Source organism: Microcaecilia unicolor, unplaced genomic scaffold (genome assembly GCF_901765095.1).
Source record: "Microcaecilia unicolor unplaced genomic scaffold, aMicUni1.1, whole genome shotgun sequence".
Lineage (NCBI taxonomy): Eukaryota > Metazoa > Chordata > Amphibia > Gymnophiona > Siphonopidae > Microcaecilia > Microcaecilia unicolor.
Window position 1 is genome coordinate 35,015 of NW_021963746.1, and position 22,415 is coordinate 57,429.

The 22,415-nt window shown below is 46.0% G+C and overlaps 1 protein-coding gene across 1 annotated transcript in view; it reads left to right on the top strand.

Annotated features, from left to right (window-relative positions):
• The window catches only part of LOC115459610 (dynein heavy chain 1, axonemal-like), a gene marked incomplete at its 5' end in the record, with an annotated part of 34,945 nt that extends 20,493 nt beyond the window's left edge, over positions 1 to 14,452 (top strand). The window contains 2 exons of the mRNA XM_030189420.1: positions 2,006 to 2,138; positions 14,286 to 14,452. Of these exons, the coding sequence (XP_030045280.1) occupies positions 2,006 to 2,138; positions 14,286 to 14,452 (300 nt within the window). The remainder of the gene's footprint in view (positions 1 to 2,005; positions 2,139 to 14,285) is intronic.
• Positions 14,453 to 22,415: the final 7,963 nt, after the last annotated feature.

A 22,415-nucleotide genomic window follows, 5' to 3' on the forward strand; every position in this document is an offset into this window, starting at 1 on the left:
AGCAGAGAAACACCCCCAAAACATAACATTTCCACCTCCATGCTTGACAGTAGGGACGGTGTTCTTTGGGTCATAGGCAGCATTTCTCTTCCTCCAAACACGGCGAGTTGAGTTCATGCCAAAGAGCTCAATTTTTGTCTCATCTGACCACAGCACCTTCTCCCAATCACTCTCGGCATCATCCAGGTGTTCACTGGCAAACTTCAGACGGGCCGTCACATGTGCCTTCCGGAGCAGGGGGACCTTGCGGGCACTGCAGGATTGCAATCCGTTATGTCGTAATGTGTTACCAATGGTTTTCGTGGTGACAGTGGTCCCAGCTGCCTTGAGATCATTGACAAGTTCCCCCCTTGTAGTTGTAGGCTGATTTCTAACCTTCCTCATGATCAAGGATACCCCACGAGGTGAGATTTTGCGTGGAGCCCCAGATCTTTGTCGATTGACAGTCATTTTGTACTTCTTCCATTTTCTTACTATGGCACCAACAGTTGTCTCCTTCTCGCCCAGCGTCTTACTGATGGTTTTGTAGCCCATTCCAGCCTTGTGCAGGTGTATGATCTTGTCCCTGACATCCTTAGACAGCTCCTTGCTCTTGGCCATTTTGTAGAGGTTAGAGTCTGACTGATTCACTGAGTCTGTGGACAGGTGTCTTTCATACAGGTGACCATTGCCGACAGCTGTCTGTCATGCAGGTAACGAGTTGATTTGGAGCATCTACCTGGTCTGTAGGGGCCAGATCTCTTACTGGTTGGTGGGGGATCAAATACTTATTTCCCTCTGCAGAATGCAAATAAATTCATATACTTTCCACAATGTGATTTTCCAGATTTAATTTGTGATGTGCTATCTCTCACTGTTACCAATAACCTACCCTTCAATTATGGGCTGCTCATGTCTTTGTCAGTGGGCAAACTTACAAAATCAGCAAGGGATCAAATACTTATTTCCCCCACTGTACATGAGAGACATTTCCATACAATGGAGGTAGGGCATGTACATTTATCCTATGCATATTCACTGTGGATATCTTGAAAACCTAATTGGCTAGGTATGTCCTGAGGACTGGTTTGAAAACCCCTGGTCTAGATTTTCCAACACCAACACCCAGAGTGCTCCCCACCACCATCATCCAGATTGAGATGCATGGTGGCAGCACAAATGCATTGTATTCCATGGACATTGACATTGAGAATGCCATGCTACACTGCCCATGACATGTCCCTGGCGCACAACACACCTTTGGTCATTTTCTACGCTTTCACTGCATCTACATTTAGCTCCGACCTGTTCTGAGATTGTGCTTTACATATTTTGGGGGTTTAGATGTTGATGAGCCAGGATATCCATGTTTAAAACATGAATAACACTTCTAAAATGACTGCCAAGTTTCTTAACCCTTGATTGCCCCAGATACAAAAACTTAGATTACAAGCCAACTAGGAACAGAGAAAGTACCTCCATATAATATATATAAACCACTTTCGTTATACCACAGAAAGGTGGTATATCAAATCCATGACCCTTTACCCTTTATAAGGCAATCAATTATTTATTATTATTTTATAAGCATTCCGCAATATAGGCTCTGATCAAATTGTCCTAATAATTACTGTTTGCCTAGTTAAAAAAAGGTAAAAATTCATCAAATATAACTGGTTGATATTGTGATAAAATTGCTGACAGCCCTATTTGTAATGCCAGTATTTGATAGTGATGGAGCGTAAGTAACCTCCACAGAGTGACAGGTGTGGCTCTGGCCGCCTTGTTGGATAGACTGTGCGGATCTTTATCTTCCATCATGTACTATGTTACTATGGATGTGAGGGTAATAATTGTGCTTATTTCATTAACTTCAGTCTGATGAATTACTTGATGCTATTTTGGCCATGGGATAGAATGATGTGGTCAGATACTGGGAACTGAGAAGTGAAGCACGTTGATATAAAGTAACCTATAAGTTAAGACCTGTTTTCTCTTTTTCCTGACCAATTTCACCCCTTTTCAGGTGTTTGATGATGAGGAATTTGATTGCCGCATTCCAAAGGAGTGGATTGGGCTAGGGTATGAGCCAGGTTCCTGTGACAGGAAACCTGTACCTGCCAAAGCACTGCTCCCTGTGAATGACATCTTGGGACATGGTAAATAGTGTTCATAGAGTGTTAAAAACAATGGAATCTATATTTCCAATACTTCAGCATCAACATGTACAGGAGAGCAGGTTAGCAGGGCAGCAAGAAATAGCCCAAGACAGTAAAAAATCAGGACGACTTGTCTATTTATACAATACATTTGTACTCAGAAGCTGTGGTGAGGCCAAAACTAGGACACTATACATAGATTAACTTTCTGATATGCACTAGAAATACAGAGGTGAAACTCAAACATTTAGGAACAATATTCACTTTAAATGTGAACTAGAATGTGAATATTTAATTAATTATAGGCTATGAATCTTGAACATATTAGTGAAAAGTAACCAGTAATCTGTGACAGGATGTGTATTTTACTTATATAACATTTGTTTATTTACTTTTAATTACGTTTAGGAGTTATAGTTATTTTCAGCAGGTCAGCAAGTGGCAAAGTTATCTGGATAAAGTTATCCAGATAACGTTATGTGGGTATCCATTTGACATTTAAGAGCTCATTTTTGAAACAGAAAAATGTTCAAAAAATGGCACAAAGTGGTAGATGGACTTTTTTTTTTTGTCCAAAACGTCCAAATCGCTATTGTTGAGACACATTTTTAAGACATTTTTCTATGCAGTTCATCTGCAGTGCATCCAAATCACAAGGGGGCATGTTGGGGGCATGAGTTGGGAACAAATTGTGGAACAAAACAAAAACATTCAGGGCTAAAAGTTAGACAATTTGGTGTAGACCTGTTTCAATTATGGCAAGTCACAAAAAGGTGTCCTAAATGACCAGATGGGCACTGGAGGGATTAAGACATTTCCCTCCTTACTCCCCCAGTGGTCACTGACCCCCTCCCACCCCTCAAAGACATGAAAGCAACAGTACATAGCAGCCTCTATGACAGCATCTGTTATGATCCTGTTGTGACTCGAGCAGTGAGCTCTTGTGCCCCGACTGACCATGGTGAGTTGAGTTGTGCCGCGCTCGGTCAGGCAGCCGGACAACCCCTAGATTCACCTGGGAAGTGACCACCGTTCCCCAGGGGTTGAGCCCCCAGGTGCAGGTGGCCACCAGGACTTCAGGAACCGGACGGGATTGGGCCGGCCGGACCAGGCTAGAAGCAAGGCGGGCAAAGATTCAAAGGGTGAGCCAGTCCAGTCCAGAGATCAGGGCAGGCAGCAAGTAACAAGTATCAGGTTCAGTCCAAGGATCAGGGCAGGCAGCAAAGCAACGAGTATCAGGTCCAGTCCAAAGGTCAGGGCAGACAGTGAAGCAACAAATATCAGGTTCAGTCCGAAGGTCAGGGCAGGCAGCAAAGCAATGAATATCAGGTCCAGTCCAAAGGTCAAGTAACGGTAGGCAAGTAAAGCAATGGAGCGCATGAGATGAGCACCAAACCTCTATAAGCATAGAAGCCAAAGCAAGATATGCAAGGAACTGCCGGCCTTAAGTAGTCCTCGCATCAGCAGTAACCACAGACAGCTGCCGCGAACGCTCCAGATCGGTGCCTGCAAGGGAAAAGGGTGGAACCTCGAGCAAGGCACTCAATCCCGTGCAACGAGGCCATGCGAGCTACCCACACCGGAAACCGGCGTGACTTCTGGAACGCCGTCAGACCACGTGGACGGCCTGCCCAACCAACGCACGATGGCCGTCCAAACAATCAGCTGGACCAACGCCCATGGCCGGAGCGACATAGCTGGCCATCGGAACCGGACCACAGAAGACTGCTGCCGACAGTCCGCATGGCCAGCTCTCGCCGCCGGGACAAGACTCGAAGGCTAATTGGCCGCGCGGACCGCAACTCAGGTGAGGAACGTAACAGCATCAGATGTTCTGGCCAGTCTTGTTAGAGCAGCAAGCAGTTCCCTGGTGTAGCCTAGTGGTCGGTGCAGTGCATTGTAGAGAAGGAGATCCAGGCCCATATCTCACTCTGTTACATTTGTGGTGGAAAGTGTGAGCCCACCAAAAACCTATTGTACTCACATATAGGTAACACCTGCAGCCATAAGGGCTATTGTAGTGGCGTACAGTAGATTTTTGGTGAGATTTTGAGGGCTCCCAATACAATATGAGGGGGTAACAGTGAGATGTGTACCTGGAACCTTTTATGTGAAGTCCACTACTACACCCACTGCTCGGCTGGGATGTCTGTGTGGCCAGTCTACTAAGACTGCTGGCCTCCCATATGTCCCAATGGCTTGTTTTTGTGCATTTTTTTCTTTGGCATTTTTTTTTTTTCAAAAATGGTCACAAAGTAAAAACACACTGAACACAAAATGTTTAGGAAATAGCCATTTTTGAAACATAAAGATAGATGTTTTTCAGGTTTGAAAATCGCTATGTTTGCCACTTGATTTTTGGACGTTTTCAGCAAACTGTCCAAAATCGGATTTAGATGTCATATCAAAAATGCCCCTTTTAATGTGAGTGAGTGAGTGAAAAGTGGTCCAAATTGGAAAGAGGAACCCAAACTATAGCTACATGGTGCAAAATTCCACACTAGGAGTCACCGCCAAGGGAAAAGATCTAGGTGCCATCGTTGATGGTACATTGAAACCCTATGTTCAGGTTGCAGCTTTGGATAAGAAAGCAAATAGAATGTTAGGAATTATTAGGAAAGGAAAGTAAAATAAAAATGATGTGACTGCACCTCGAATACTGTGTGCAAATCTGGTCACTACATCTCAAAAAAGGTATAGCAGAATTAGAAAAGGTATAGAGAAGGGCAACGAAAATGCTAGAGGATGGGATGACTTCCCTATGAGGAAAGGTTAAAGAGGCCAGGGCTCTTCAGCTTGGAGAAGAGATGGCTGAGAGGAGGTATGATAGGGATCTATAAAATAGTGAGTGGAGTGGAACGGGTAGACATGAATCACTTGTTTACTGTTTCCAAAAATTCAAGGACTAGGGAGCATGCAATGAAGACTAAGAAGTACATTTAAAATGAATCGAAGAAAATATTTCTTCACTCAATGTGTAATTAAACTGTGTAATTTGTTGTCAGAGAATGTGGTAAAAGCAGTTAGCTACTTAGGGTTTTTAAAAGTTTAGATAATTTCTGAAAAGAAAAGTCCATAAGCCATTAATAAGATGGACTTGGGATAAGCAGTATAAAATCTTACTATTTTGGGATCTTGCAAAGTACTTGTGACCTGGATTGGCCACTATTGGAAACAGGGCTTGATGGACCTTCAGTCTGTCCCAGTATAGCAGTAATGTTGTTATGATATTCATTAGAACCTATCTGGATAAGCTTTTAGCTATACATACCCAGAAAAAATTATCTGGTTAATATTGGGCCTACTTGTTGTGTGGCCTGCATCACCTCGGTACCTTTGACTCGACAGCACTGAATATCTACTCTGTCTAGACCAAGTTAAACTGTACCGCCAGCACCATCTCATTTTATCTTGCCAAGTTTTGTATGGGCAATGTGTTACCACACTAAATTTAGCCAAGGAGCTGAGAAAGATATTCAAGTCATGGGTTTTGTCTGGCTATCTACAAACGTTAACTTTATTCAGTCTGGTGACATAACTATTATTTTTTTGGAATGTAGATGATGGTTGTTTGGTGGTGTTCATCAGCATAGTGACCAGTAGCTGATTAGTGAATACCTACAAACTTAACATCGAGAAAAAATAGAAACATCTATTAAACTAAAGCTCTCGCTTTCATACCATACATCTTACCTTTACTTGAAAAATAAAAGGGATAGAATAAATTATTTATCCAGGTACACAAGAAGCAGATTGGAAAGAAAAAGAATGACACACAAGTAGGATTGGATGGATGATGGATGCTATGATTGTGTGAACAGGAAGAAATAGAAAAATATTTGGCAGGAAGGGTACAAGGTATGCCTTGAGGATTTAGGGGGAAGTTGTCAAAATGTTCTGAGAGGAGAGGACATTTCTGTGGGTAAGTGACATTATTTTATTCTGTGCTTGGTAAACTAAAGATTGGGTTTAAAAGAGGAGTTGAGGACGTCCAAAATGTGGATGTTTCTGTGAGAAGGACATCCATGCCTGGATGTTTCTGTGAGAAGGACGTCCATGCCTGCTATGCCTCCGACACCCCCTTTATTTATTTATTTGGATTTTGGATCACAAGTAGCAGCAGTGGGATTTGAACCGGCAATCTCTGGATTGCAAGACCAGTGCTCTAACCACTAGACCCCTCCTCCACTCCACTTCACTCCCTTGAAATTTGGCCATCCCTGTGGGAGGGGAGGGGGCAGTTCAGGACGTCCAAAATGTTTGAAAGAAGGACGTCCACGCCTTGGCTATGCTTCCGCTGACACACACATACCTCCTCTCACAGGGACCTGCATACTGCTGCGATGGACCTGAGTATGACATTTCAGGCTGGCAAAAAAAAGTTGTTAAAGTTGTTTTTTTTCAGGGTGGGAGGGGGTTGGTCACCACTGAGGGAGTCAGGGGAGGTCATCCCCGATTCCCTTCCGGTGGTCATCTGGTCAGTTTGCGCACCCTTTTGAGGCTTGGTCGTAAGAAAAAATGGACCAAGTAAAGTCGGCCAAGTGCTCATCAGTGATGCCCTTCTTTTTTCCATTATTGCTCGAGGACGCCCATCTGTTAGGCATGCCCCAGTCGCGCCTTCGCTACGCCTCCAACACGCCCCCGGGAACTTTGGTCGACCCCGAGACAGGAAGCAGTTGGGGACACCCAAAATTGGCTTTCGATTATGCCGATTTAGGCAACCCTGAGAGAAGGATGCCCATCTCCCGATTTGTGTCGAAAGATGGGCGCCCTTCTCTTTTGAAAATAAGCCTTATAGTGTACAAACCTTTTCCCCATAGTTTTAAAAGTTAAATTTTCTGTCACAGCATTTAGTCTCTAGAAGTCACAGTAGGACCTAGTTGTTACATTTGTACCCCGCGCTTTCCCACTCATGGCAGGCTCAATGCAGATTACATGGGGCAATGGAGGGTTAAGTGACTTGCCCAGAGTCAGTCCTCATTCCCACCCACCCCTAGCTCAACTCTTAATTTATAGTCAATTATTCTAATTAGGACAAGAGGGGAATTTTCATTAGAGTTTTGATCGTTTAGTTCTGAGAAGCAAACACTAAATAAATTACATCTTTAAGACTCTTTTTATATTCATCTTATATCCCGAGTACCTTAAGAAGTTTTAGTTAAACAACTCTATAATACTAAGATGCAGACAGTAGTCCAGCAGCAAGAGGGATGCAATCGAGTCTTTTGCATTGAGTGTCTCATCTTTGATTATGTCCCAGTTGGTGAGAGAATTACATAAGGGGTGATCCACCTGAGTGGATGAACACTAACTCCCACGAAAACACAAACTTTCAAAGGGAAGTGGGAAGTGGACCAATGACTCCAGAGAAACGGGATACCGGTATAAAAGGTACCACAAAGGTCTTTATTAAGACCACCCGATATCGAGATCGCTTCCAAGTATCAAGGATCTCTTAAGACTTCTGAGGCAGGCCTGTGGCCGAAACACAGTACTGTGTCGAGTCTGTGAATAAAGTGCTATCTTTTATACCAGTTTGTGAGAGGTCATATGTGTGTGCTTGATGCAAAGAGCTTCTAGCTCTCAGAGAACAAGTCTGTTCTCTTGAGACTAGAGTAGCAGACTTAGTGGAGCTGAGGGAGACAGAGAGGTACATAGAGGAGGCCTACAGGGATGCTGTAGAGAAATCCCAGCTCCAGTCTGGCAGCCCCTATGCTGCCTTGGAGGAGGGAGGTCTTCTAAAAGGATAGCATCACCCTGGTGCAGCTGGAAGTAATCCTGTAGCCAGGACCAGCACACCAGGGGATGCAATATCCTCTCACACCGAGGATGTGTCTCCAGGAGCTACTGCCCAGGAGGGAAGGGTTAGGACAGCTGTTGTAGTTGGTGATTCGCTTATTAGGCATGTAGATAGCTGGGTGGCTGGTGGATGTGAGGATCGCCTGGTTACTTGCCTGCTTGGTGCGAAGGTGGCGGACCTCATGCATCACCTAGATAGGATTTTAGATAGTGCTGGGGAGGAGACAGCTGTCTTGCTACGTGTGGGTACCAGTGACATAGGAAAATGTGGGAGAGAAGTTCTGGAAGCCAAATTTAGACTCTTAGGTAGAAAGCTCAAATCCAGAACCTCCAGGGTAGCATTTTCCAAAGTGCTACCCATTTTACGCGCAGGGCCCAAGAGACAGTCAGAGTTCCGGTGTCTTAATGTGTGGAATAGAACAGTGATAGGATTGTACTACCGTCCACCTATTTATTTATTTAGATTTTGCTCACACCTTTTTCAGTAGTAGCTCAAGGTGAGTTACATTCAGGTACACTGGATATTTCTCTGTCCCAGGAGGGCTCACAATCTACGTTTGTAGCTGAGGCAATGGAGGGTTAAGTGACTTGCTCAACATCACAAGGAGCAGCAGTGGGATTTGAACTGGCCACCTCTGGATTGCAAGACTGGTGCTCTAACCACTAGGTCACTCCTCCACTCCACCTAGCCAGGATGAACAGACGGATGTGGAAATGTTTTGAGAAATTAGGGAGGCTAACAAAATAGGGTACTCAGTAATAATGGGTGATTTCAATTACCCCGATATTGACTGGGTACTTGTAACATCAGGGCATACTAGGGAGTAGCTGGTACAGGATCTAACAAGAGAAGGAAAAATTGTAGACCTAGTCCTTAGTGGAGTACATGAACTGGTGCAAGAGGTAATGGTGCTGGGGCTGCTTGGTAACAATGATCATAATATGATCAAATTTGATGTTGGCTTTGGAGTAAGTACACACAGGAAATCCAATATGTTAACGTTTAACATATTACCAGAGGAACTGACGCCAGAGAGTAAAGGGTAAACTGAGGAAAAAACAAGTGGCCGATTAACAGCACGCAGAAGTTTTTCAGAATTTAATTTTAAAATCAAATATTTTTCATAAAGCCAGGAGGAAACTGTATCTAAACAAGATTGATTATTGACAATGTTAAGACAGAGCAAAGTTAAGAGAGCATATCATCTGCATAATTAAAACTGTGTTGTGGTGCTGAATAAGAATAAAGAGGGGGCTCAGGAAGATATTAAAGAGGACAGGGGCAAGGACAGAGCCTTGCAGTACACTACAGGGAAGATAATAGGGAATACTTGAAGATATGGTAACAAAGTAGACAGGATTGGCGAGGAAGGATTTAAACCAACTGAGAACAACAGCAGAGAAGCCTAAGGAGGCAAGTCTAGTGATTAAGAAACTAGTGATCAACAAGATCAAAGCAGAGCTGAGATCCAATGAAATGGCAAGAGTGACCTTGTCTTGTTCAAAACCTGTATGGAGAGAATCAGTGCAGTAAGTAGAGTCTCAGTGCTATTGTACGGCCTGAAGTCCAGACAGAAAAGGGTGCAAAATATATGATCCATTTAGGTGTTGTAGCAATTGGCATGACACAAACCTCTCAGTAAGTTTGGTTAATAAAGGTAAGTTACAGATGGGCCTATAGTTGTTAGGCTCTGACAGTCTATAGAAGCTTTCTTTAAAGTTGGATGAACAATAGCTTTTTTTTCAGTTGTTAGGTGTTGAGTCATCAGATAAAATGAATGGAAGAAGACAGTGTTTAGGAAGCTTGAGCCAATACCTGGAATAGGATCAAAAAGAGATGTAGTCAAGCGAGATGAGCAGAGAAGCTTATTAATGAAGGCAAGAGAAGACAGATTGAAGTTTTCTCAAGTAGGATATAGAGATCTACAGATTGATGTTGAGAGTGGTAGTGGCCCAGTATCAGGTGGAAGTGATGTGGTTGTAACTGAGGAAGTAGCTATTAAGGATACTGAGTGACAGAGATTTATAATCTTTGCAGAAAACCTAGAGGCTAAGGAATCAGCTGAGAGGGAGAAGGGAATAACAGAGTCTTGACCCAAGGAAGAAATCTGTTTCATGATCTTAAAGACAACCTTAGAGCAGTTAGAGGAAGAGCTGATCAGGTTATTATAGTACTTCGCTTCACAGTAGAAGTATAAAGAGCACATACTCCTTTAAGGTGAAGGTAAGAAGATCGACTAAGGTGTTTATGCCATTTGTGTTCAACACATCTAGCCTGATGTTTAAGGAGGTGTAAATCAGGACGAAACCAAGGAGAACTCTTGAGATGGTGAGAGACATGGTAGGAACAAATTGCAGAGTGGAGAGTAATAGCCTACTGAGATGCATGCTCCAGGGGCGGAGTCAGGACAGAGCTAGGATTTACCGGGCACTTCCAATTTAAAATGGTAGAACCCGATATCTATCCAGTTATCTTAGGATAGCAAAAAGGCTGTCCAAAATTAACTGGGTAGCTATCTGGGTACCGCTGCCCAGATATAAATATAAGTGCTGGCACAGAATTCCCGGGGATAATTTATTTGTCTTCCAATATATTCAAGTCCCAGCTAGGTGTCCTCAACACAGGCCTTGTTTCAGCATAACAGCCTTCATCAGGAAAACACTTAAATTAATCCAAAATCATACAAAAACACTGTCAATATTTTAGAAAGAATATTAAAAAAACTAACAATATTATGAAAATGTAACAAAAGTAGAATAATCACACATAGGAAAAAAAGAATAAGGCACCGTGAATAGTGAAAGATGTACTACTTTACACCATATTGCTTTGTGATGAACACCACAGTTTAACCATTATATTAAAAGTACCTGCTGAATCTTATAGACATAAGTTCTTCACAAGCAAGAAAATGGTACTAATGTCTGCTGTAACAAAAACACCATGTATAAGATATAAATGTAAAATCTGCATCTCCACATGAAATTAAAAATGAATAAAAATAATTCTGATGTCAAACGTCATGTGTACCTTTATTAAAAACCCATATGAACTCTACTTAATGAAAAAATATAAGACTATTGAAAGAATTTAAAAGGGCATAATCTGATGTCATGCTGGACATCTTTAAATGATAAATGTTGAAACTCTGACCATAGCGTCAAACTAAATGTAAATATATAAGGGACATCTTATGATAGCCAGCTGAATGTCAAAGACATACTTCCTTATGGTGAAATCATAATTGAAGCAACGTAATACAATGAGAGTTTTTAAGAACCATTTTCTAGCTTGTGAAGAAATTTACGTCTATAAGAAGATTCAGCAGATACTTTAACATAATGATTAAACTGTGGTGTTTGTCAGCATTCGTTGTCGTTATGGTCCCCGGTCCAGTCCGTAGAGGCAGTGGGTTCCCAAGAATACAAAATCCACATGAGTTTATATATAAGGTATATTGTATTTGAATATATAGGCTCACAACACTTAGTACAGGTAAATATTACAATGCTGTATCGGTGTGTATGTGTAGATGGGAATCCAGGAGAGAAAGGTAAGGATAGGGGTGTTCAGAGGAAAAGAGAGAGGGAGAGCCTTGGGGTAGGGCTGAAGGAGAAGGGGGGCCAGAACCAGGTGCTCTGGAAGCTAAAGATATAGGTGTGCAGAGAAAAGAAAGGAGCAGAGCCATGTGCTCTGACTTATTTACCTAACAGGAACAGAGAGGGATCAAATAACTTCTTTTCTTCCCAGCCTTTATCAGCTATTTCCTTTGCAAACTCCAGTTTAATTTCCTGATGTAAGGAATGTAAGTACTTTCACAGGTTTTAATCTTTGAAGTCCCTTGTTTTGGAGCCTATCTGTCTGGCTTTCATTGTTCTCAGAGAGCCCTGGTCCCAGATGCCGAGAGAGGACAAAGGTATGTTAAGTAGGGGTACTTGAGAAACAAAGGGCTAGCAGGCAGCTGGGCAACATTTGGTCCATCTGCCATCCTCAGGGCTTCCTGAGGGAGAGAGGTTATCAGAAGCTGATTTCATATTAATCTAAGTATGTCCAGCAATCCTGACAGTGTTCATCACAAAGCATATGGTTTAAAATAGTACATTTTTCACTATTCACGGTGCCTTCTTCTTCTCCTGTGTGTGGTTATTCTACTTCTGTTACATTTTAATAATATTGTTAGTTTTTATAATATTTTTATGATATGCTTTGTAAAATATTGACAGTGTTTTTATATGATTTGGTTTTATTTAAGTGTTCTCCTGATGAAGGCTGTTATGCTGAAACATGGCCTGTGTTGAGGACACCTAGATGAGACTTGTATATTGTCAGCAGGTAACCCTTCCACTCTTCAGCCCAGGTTGACCCTGCTTAGCAGGAAGGCTTCAATGCAGGCTCCTGTTTCCTCTGACACCGGCTGTTCCTCAGTGCCTGCCTCACACATCCACGTCTTCCTCAGTTTAGGCGCTCCCTGAGGCTGCACTTAAGTGGTATTTCAACAAATGACCAGCAACTCCCATCATTTCATAAAAAGGATTTTTCTTTTTTTTTTTAATTAATTTTTATTGTCACCAGTGCGATACATAGGCACATCTACAATGTTGCAGGTAGTATCAAAAGCAATTCCATACAGTAGATAGATAGCCTGAACAGCATCCAATAATAAACAAAGATTTAACAACTTAGGTTTTGTAATCCCATAAACGTGTCGGCTTTTTAAAATACCCCCTATTCATTCATCTCAAACATCCCATTCTCTCCCATTCCTTCTCACACCAGTCACTTCAGAAACACACCCTGCGGATGTTTCTTTTATTTCCATAGCTCAGTTATCACCATTTCCACAGCACTTGCTACTGCCTCATCTCAAGTCCCTTGACATTTGTTCACATTCACAATGCCCAATTGAGGTTCATCTCAAACCTTACTGAATAAAGTTCATTACACTTTAATGCCACCTTATCCCTCTTCAGGTAGCTACCAGTTGTCCTGCTGATCAAAAGTTCATTCCAACATACAGTTTTACTCTCCTGTTCCCTTAATGCTCTGGGTTACACGCTGCCATAGATTCTTTCTCAGCTGCCTCAATTCTCTCCTTCCAATTTTACTCAGTTGAGGAAAAACAGCTGCCAGTAAACCCCTCACCTTAGCAACGGCAGCCTGGGCGAATGCAGACACCTCTATCCTCTCCTCCTTACTCCCTTCTGTCTCCTCCATTTTATCCCATTCCATCTCTTCCTCCTACACCCAGGGCTCCCTCAACTGCTCCTCATCCCCCCTGATTGGAAACCATCTCCCAATCCTGCCCCTCCCCCTCCACTTCCTGTGAGTCCTGTATTGGGTCAGGTGCATTGTAGGGTTGGTAGTCCCTAGCCTTACTCCTCATTCTAATCAATCTTTTACCCACCAGGGGGCGAGCTTACCGCCTGTAAGGGATGTGTGCCTGCCTCTTTAGCTCCTTCCTGGGCTGCTCTCGCTTTCCTTGAGTACGTCCTCTCAGCAACCCCTTACAATATATTGGAAGACAAATAAACTACCTCTGTTTTACATCATCCTGGTAGAAATGCTAAATAGTAGTAGTAGTAGTACTTAGTGTCCTTCCACCCCTGTGTTTTCCTTGTTGGATCTATTTGTGGATGTTTTTTGGTTTTCTTGTATTTTCAACAGAACTTCCAGGCACAATTCAGCTGACATTTTTTTTTAAATGCTGACTGCCAGCAGCTGAATATTATCCTTTAAATTGATTATGTAAATGGAGCAGTCTGGTATATGAAGGAGCAATTTTTTTCTGCTTGTAAAGCTTGTTTTGCATGTTGAAAAAGTCTTTTATAAAATTACACGACCACATTTGTATGCAAAAGTGTATGGAAAGAGTGCACCTACCTTTATGTGTTCTGTGCATAGGCATTCCCAGGGGCATGGTTTGGGCAGCGTGGAGGTGGATTTTATAAAATACACAGGTACATGGACACCTTTATGCCTTTTTCAGAGCAGGTACAATTTTGTGTGTGTGCATTTGTGTACTGTTAGGAATGGTTGTGGGTGTCTATTTTATAAAACTACTTAGACCCTAAGTAGCATTTATAAAATAAGTTTGAAATAGATTCCTTATTGGACTTCTCACATAGATGTCTTCTTTTAAAATTAGTCCTAAAGAATGCAACTTAATGTAGATGAGAATATATTCATGGGGTGGGCTCTGGGCAATGTTCATAAGAAAAGGAAAGAAACTTGAATTAGATTACTGTGTCCAAAGTGAATGAGTTTTAAAAACATTATTGAATTCATTCTATTCCAAAGTCTGATAGGCAAAGAATATACTTACTTTCATTATTCCTTTTTTTTCTCAGAGGATCCAAAAAGTCGTAATTTGACATATCAATGGTGCAGTGTGGGTGTCTTGGATTATGATCAACAGAAGAAGATCTATTTGGTGCATAAGGCAGATGTGTATGGACATGTGAGGGATGCAGAAGGGAACCAGATACTGAACGGAGGCGTAACAGCTGCAGGTTGAATCATTGTATAAAAAAATGAAGGTTATGTGTATAGTCCCCCGTTTCCTGCTGCAATTTTTTCAAAATTATATGATACATATTGAGTTTCTAACTTTCTCAAAGTCATTTTCCGGCATTTTGGGGGCAATTCTATAACAAGGGGCTACAATATAAGCACCTTGGTGCCATGCAGTGAGTGTTAGTTCTATAACAGTATCTGGGCACCAAGATTCAATTATACAATACTAGCATAATTTGACATTGGCATACATAGATAATAAAGTTGCATACCTGTAATGGGTGTTCTTTGTGGACAGCAGGAGCCAACAGCCACACATGTGGGTGATGTTACCTGGTGAAGGTGCCATGTGGTCTGTTGTCCTTAGCTCAGAAACCTTTGACAGAGGCTTCTGTGCATGCTCCAACGTTCCCGCCCAAGCCATCTGCCCTGAAAATGACATTTCTTTTCCAAGCGTGCTTCAACTCTGGGTTGGGTGGGCGGGGTTGTGTGGCTGTTGGATCCTGCTGTCCATGGAGAACACTCAGGTATGCAACTTTATTTTCTTCATGGACAAGCAGGATCACAACAGCCACACAAGTGGAGAGTCACAAACTGAGGGTTGCCATAAAGAATACACTGAACAATGATATGATGATGAATTTGAACTTTATTAAAAATTGGCAACCTTTAAACACAGCAGGAGGTGGTTGGTTGAAACGTTAAAAGGCTTATTTTCACAGCATATAGACTTACAAAGTTACATAGGTTTCTGTGCAACTTGTAAGTCTGTGTGCTTTGAAAATGAGCACTTGTTGCAATGTTGCATCGTGAGATAAAGCTTGTTCTAAACAGTAATATCTATCAAAAGTATATAAGGAGGACCAAATTGCTGTCCAGTTTGATAGAGTTCTTTGGTTAACTAGAATACCCGGTTTGTTTGGGTTGTATGACAAAAAACAGTTGAGAAGGACGGCTTGTTCTTTACAAATAATTTTGAATGGTTCTTTTACAGTCTAGTGCATGTAAAATCTGGCATTCAGTTTGATCAGGAGGAGGATAGAAAACTGTTAAGGAGATGGATTGGTTGAGATGAAATTTCAAAACTATTTTTGGGAGGAATTTTGAATAAGTATATAGAACTATTTTATCCGGAAAAAGTTGTTGGTATGGATGAAGAGCAACTAAAGCTTGAAGCTCTACAATCCACCTTGCCAAAGTAATGGCTATTAGAAAAGTACTCAGAGGCTGAAAAGGCAACTTTCTTAAAGCCTCTAGAACCATGTTGAGATCTCATTGTGGTGTAGGATGTTTCATTAGTGGGTGTTGGTTTGTGAGGCCTTTCATAAATTGAATTATTAATGGATACTTTGATATAGGACTGGCATCAATATGATTGTGATAAGCTTCTATTGCACTTGAATTCTCACTGAAGACATACTAAAGCCAGCGTATGAAAGGTGTAGTAAGTACTGTAGTAAAATTACAGCTGAGCAAGAGAATGGGTCATAATGATTAGAAATGCACCAGTTCGCAAATAGCTTCCATTTCAAACAGTATGATCTTCTGATAGAGTCTCTCCTTGATGCCAAGAGCACTGATTGGATGGCTGGTGGGATATCAAGTGAGTTGTACAATCTGCTTTCAAGGCTGTCAGAGCCAAAGACTGAAGGTTGGGATGTATCATATTGCCTTGATGTTGAGTGATAAAATGTGGTATAAGTGGGAGGCAAATAGGTGGTTCCTGACTGAATTGTAGTCGTAAGAGAAACCAAATTTGGCAAGGCCAATATAGCATTATCAAGATGATGTGGGCCGAGTCTTGGTCTGTCTTCTGTAGCATTTTCTGTAGGAAATGCATATAGCAGATTCTCCGAGGACAAGCAGGCTGCTTGTTCTCACTGATGGGTGACGTCCACGGCAGCCCCTCCAATCGGAAACTTCACTAGCAAAGTCCTTTGCTAGCCCTCGCGCGCCCGCGCGCACCGCGCATGCGCGGCCGTCTTCCCGCCCGAAACCGGCTCGAGCCGGCCAGTCTTCTTTTGTCCGCACTCGGTACGGTCGTGTTTTCGCCGTGTCGAGCCCCGGAAAGTCGACCTCGCGCGTCCAATTTGTTTGAACGTGTTTTTTTCCTTCGGGAAAGCTTTGTCCTAGTCGGGAAGTGCTCCGGAAACCCCCCGCCGGGTTTCGTGTAAATCCTCCCCGTACTTCCAGCTTTTTTGCCCCGGTAAGTTTTCTTTCGTCGTCGGGGTAGGCCTTTTTTCGGCCTCGGTCGAGATTTTTTCTCCCTCTAAATTTGGTGCTTCGATTTTCGCCATTTCGGCTTTTGATTTCGCCGGCGTGATTTTTCCGCCCATGACATCGAAGCCTTCCAGCGGCTTCAAGAAGTGCACCCAGTGCGCCCGGGTTATCTCGCTCACTGATCGACACTCGTCGTGTCTTCAGTGTCTGGGGGCCGAGCACCGCCCTCAGAACTGCAGTCTGTGTTCCCTGCTTCAAAGGCGGACTCAGGTAGCGAGACTAGCCCAGTGGAACGTGTTGTTCTCGGGCTCTTCGTCGGCATCGGCACCGGGATCTTCGAGTGCATCGACGTCGTCAGCGTCCAGACCATCTTCCTCGGCCGCCCCTGCATCGAGTGCATCGAGGCATCGGGCCTCTGCATCGGCGCCGAGACATCGGATAGCTGCATCGACGTCGGTGGTACCAGGACCTCGTCTGCTGATGTCGTCGGACGGTGGTGCATCGGGTGGAGTGCAGGTGAGGGCTGTCCATTCCCCTGCTGGTGGCGGTGAGCCCTCGGGTGGGTCTCCGCCTACCCTGAGGGCTCCTGCGGTACAGCCCCCCCGAGATCGACCCTCTTCCGTCTCGGCCCCGAGGAAGCGACGGGTGGATTCGACGTCCTCCTCGTCGGTGCCGGGGAGCTCCGGTGACATGCTTCGGAAGAAATCGAAGAAGCATCGACACCGGTCTCCTCCCCGTGTCGGCACCGAGAGCTCTGGGTCGCCGAGGGATTCGGCACCCAGCAGGCATCGGCACCGAGAGGACCGCTCACCCTCTGTTCAGGAGGTGTCGATGCGCTCCGCTCTGGACAGCCCGGAACAGCCTCCACGCCCGGAACAGGTACTGACGTCGACGCCTGCATCGACCTCTCAGCCTTTCTCTACAGCCGCTCTAAACGAGAGCCTCCGGGCCGTTCTCCCAGAGATTCTGGGAGAGCTGTTGCGCCCTACCCCTCCGGTACCGGCGGTGCTTGCGCCACCGGTACCGTCGAGCGTGGCGCCGGCTGGCCCATCGCCCAGGTTGAGGTCCCCGACGTCGGTACCGCGTGCGGTACCGACCGCGGCCACCTCCCAGGAAGGCTCCCCGACTACGTCGGCGGAGGGAGCTTCGCCGATGCGGGCGAGGGAGTCTACCTCTCGACGCCCCCAGCGTGGACAGGGTTCCACGGAGTCGAGCAGGGCGAGGTTGCAGACACAGGTCCGTGAACTTGTGTCTGACACCGAGGGTGAGGCCTCGTGGGAGGAAGAGGAAGATCCCAGATATTTCTCTGACGAGGAGTCTGGGGGTCTTCCGTCTGATCCCACTCCCTCTCCTGAGAGACAGCTTTCTCCTCCCGAGAGTCTGTCTTTTGCCTCCTTTGTCCGGGAGATGTCTACGGCCATCCCCTTCCCGGTGGTTGTGGAGGACGAGCCCAGGGCTGAAATGTTTGAGCTCCTGGACTATCCTTCTCCACCTAAGGAAGCGTCCACTGTTCCCTTGCACCATGTCCTGAAGAAGACATTGCTTGCGAACTGGACCAAGCCATTAACTAATCCCCACATTCCCAAGAAGATCGAGTCCCAGTACCGGATCCATGGGGACCCAGAGCTGATGCGCACTCAGTTGCCTCATGACTCTGGAGTTGTGGATTTGGCCCTAAAGAAGGCTAAGAGTTCTAGGGAACATGCTTCGGCGCCCCCGGGCAAGGACGCTAGAACCTTAGACTCCTTTGGGAGGAAGGCCTACCATTCCTCTATGCTCGTGTCCAAGATCCAGTCTTACCAGCTCTACACGAGCATACACATGCGGAATAATGTGCGGCAGTTGGCGGGCTTGGTTGATGCTCTTCCCCCTGAGCAAGCCAAGCCTTTTCAGGAGGTGGTCAGGCAGCTGAAGGCGTGCAGAAAATTCCTGGCCAGAGGAGTTTATGACACTTTTGATGTTGCGTCCAGGGCCGCTGCTCAAGGTGTGGTGATGCGCAGGCTCTCATGGCTGCGTGCCGCCGACCTGGAGAATAGAGTCCAGCAGCGGATTACGGACTTGCCTTGCCGTGCGGATAACATTTTTGGCGAAAAAGTCGAGCAGGTGGTAGAGTCTCTCCACCAGCGGGACACCGCATTCGACAAGTTCGCCCGCCGGCAGCCTTCAGCTTCTACCTCTACAGGTAGACGATTTTTCGGGGGAAGGAAGACTGTTCCCTATACTTCTGGCAAGCGTAGGTACAATCCTCCTTCCCGACAGCCTGCGGCCCAGGCTAAGCCCCAGCGCGCTCGCTCTCGTCAGCAGCGTGCGAATCAGCAAGGCCCCGCGGCTCCCCAGCAAAAGCAAGGGGCGAGCTTTTGACTGGCTCCAGCAGAGCATAGCCGACATCCAAGTGTCAGTGCCGGGCGACCTGCCTGTCGGAGGGAGGTTGAAAGCTTTTCACCAAAGGTGGCCTCTTATAACCTCCGATCAGTGGGTTCTCCAAATAGTCCGGCAAGGATACACCCTCAATTTGGCCTCTCAACCTCCAAATTGTCCACCGGGAGCTCAGTCCTACAGCTTCCAGCACAAGCAGGTACTTGCAGAGGAACTCTCCGCCCTTCTCAGCGCCAATGCGGTCGAGCCCGTGCCATCCGGGCAAGAAGGGCTGGGGTTCTATTCCAGGTACTTCCTTGTGGAAAAGAAAACAGGGGGGATGCGTCCCATCCTAGACCTAAGGGCCCTGAACAAATATCTCGTAAAAGAAAAGTTCAGGATGCTTTCCCTGGGCACCCTTCTCCCCATGATTCAGCAAAACGATTGGCTATGCTCTCTGGACTTGAAGGATGCCTACACACACATCCCGATACTGCCAGCCCACAGACAGTATCTGCGATTTCAGCTGGGCGCACGCCACTTCCAGTACTGTGTGCTACCCTTTGGGCTCGCCTCTGCGCCCAGGGTGTTCACAAAGTGCCTAGCTGTGGTAGCAGCGGCGCTTCGCAGGCTGGGGGTGCACGTGTTCCCATATCTCGACGATTGGCTGGTGAAGAACACATCCGAGGCAGGAGCCCTGCAGTCCATGCAGATGACTATTCGCCTCCTGGAGCTACTGGGGTTTGTGATAAATTACCCAAAGTCCCATCTTCTCCCAGTGCAGAAACTCGAATTCATCGGAGCCCTGCTGGATTCTCGGACGGCTCGCGCCTATCTCCCAGAGGCGAGGGCCAACAACTTGTTGTCCCTCGTCTCGCGGGTGCGAGCGTCCCAGCAGATCACAGCTCGGCAGATGTTGAGATTGCTGGGCCACATGGCTTCCACAGTTCATGTGACTCCCATGGCCCGCCTTCACATGAGATCTGCTCAATGGACCCTAGCCTCCCAGTGGTATCAGGCCGCCGGGGGTCTAGAGGACGTGATCCACCTGTCCACGAGTTTTCTCGAATCCCTGTATTGGTGGACGATTTGCTCCAATTTGACTCTGGGACGTCCCTTCCAAATTCCTCAGCCGCAAAAAGTGCTGACCACGGATGCGTCTCTCCTGGGATGGGGAGCTCATGTCGATGGGCTTCACACCCAAGGAAGGTGGTCCCTCCAAGAAAGCGATCTACAGATCAATCTTCTGGAGTTGCGAGCGATCTGGAACGCTCTGAAGGCTTTCAGAGATCGGCTGTCCCACCAAATTATCCAAATTCAGACAGACAATCAGGTTGCCATGTACTATGTCAACAAGCAGGGGGGCACCGGATCTCGCCCCCTGTGTCAGGAAGCCGTCAGCATGTGGCTCTGGGCTCGCCGTCAAGGCATGGTGCTCCAAGCCACATATCTGGCAGGCGTAAACAACAGTCTGGCCGACAGGTTGAGCAGGATTATGCAACCTCACGAGTGGTCGCTCAATTCCCGTGTGGTGCGACAGATCTTCCAGGCGTGGGGCACCCCCCTGGTGGATCTCTTCGCATCTCAAGTGAACCACAAGGTCCCTCAGTTCTGTTCCAGGCTTCAGGCCCACGGCAGACTGGCGTCGGATGCCTTCCTCCTGGATTGGGGGGAAGGTCTGCTGTATGCTTATCCTCCCATTCCTCTGGTGGGGAAGACTTTGTTGAAACTCAAGCAAGACCGAGGCACCATGATTCTGATTGCTCCCTTTTGGCCGCGTCAGATCTGGTTCCCTCTTCTTCTGGAGTTATCCTCCGAAGAACCGTGGAGATTGGAGTGTTTTCCGACCCTCATCACGCAGGACGAAGGGGCTCTTCTGCATCCCAACCTCCAGTCCCTGGCTCTCACGGCCTGGATGTTGAGGGCGTAGACTTTGCCTCTTTGGGTCTGCCAGAGGGTGTCTCCCGCATCTTGCTTGCTTCCAGGAAAGACTCCACTAAGAGAAGTTACTTCTTTCATTGGAGGAGGTTTGCCGTCTGGTGTGACAGCAAGGCCCTAGATCCTCGCTCTTGTCCTACACAGACCCTGCTTGAATACCTTCTCCACTTGTCTGAGTCTGGTCTGAAGACCAACTCCGTAAGGGTTCACCTTAGTGCAATCAGTGCATACCATTACCAAGTGGAAGGTAAGCCGATCTCAGGACAGCCTTTAGTTGTTCGCTTCATGAGAGGTTTGCTTTTGTCAAAGCCCCCTGTCAAGCCTCCTACAGTGTCATGGGATCTCAATGTCGTTCTCACCCAGCTGATGAAACCTCCTTTCGAGCCACTGAATTCCTGCCATCCGAAGTACTTGACCTGGAAGGTCATTTTCTTGGTGGCAGTTACCTCGGCTCGTAGAGTCAGTGAGCTTCAGGCCCTGGTAGCCCAGGCCCCTTACACCAAATTTCATCACAACAGAGTAGTCCTCCGCACTCACCCTAAGTTTCTGCCAAAGGTTGTGTCGGAGTTCCATCTGAACCAGTCAATTGTCTTGCCAACATTCTTTCCCCGTCCTCATTCCTGCCCTGCTGAACGTCAGCTGCACACATTGGACTGCAAGAGAGCATTGGCCTTCTATCTGGAGCGGACACAGCCCCACAGACAGTCCGCCCAATTGTTTGTTTCTTTTGATCCCAACAAGAGGGGAGTGGCTGTAGGGAAACGCACCATATCCAATTGGCTAGCAGATTGCATTTCCTTCACTTACGCCCAGGCTGGGCTGGCTCTTGAGGGTCATGTCACGGCTCATAATGTTAGAGCCATGGCAGCGTCGGTAGCCCACTTGAAGTCAGCCACCATGGAGGAAATTTGCAAAGCTGCGACGTGGTCATCTGTCCACACATTCACATCTCATTACTGCCTGCAGCAGGATACCCGACGTGACAGTCGGTTCGGGCAGTCAGTTCTTCAGAACCTGTTTGGGCTTTAGGATCCAACTCCACCCCCCGAGGGCCCTGTTTGTTCTGTTCCAGGCTACACTCTCAGTTAGTTGGTAAATTTTTTAGGTCAATCTCAGTTATGTCCTCGCCGTTGCGAGGCCCAATTGACCAATGTTGTTGTTTTGAGTGAGCCTGGGGGCTAGGGATACCCCATCAGTGAGAACAAGCAGCCTGCTTGTCCTCGGAGAAAGCGAATGCTACATACCTGTAGAAGGTATTCTCCGAGGACAGCAGGCTGATTGTTCTCACAAACCCGCCCGCCTCCCCTTTGGAGTTGTGTCTTCCCTTGAAGTGTATTGTCTTGCTACATACTGGACTGGCCGGCTCGAGCCGGTTTCGGGCGGGAAGACGGCCGCGCATGCGCGGTGCGCGCGGGCGCGCGAGGGCTAGCAAAGGACTTTGCTAGTGAAGT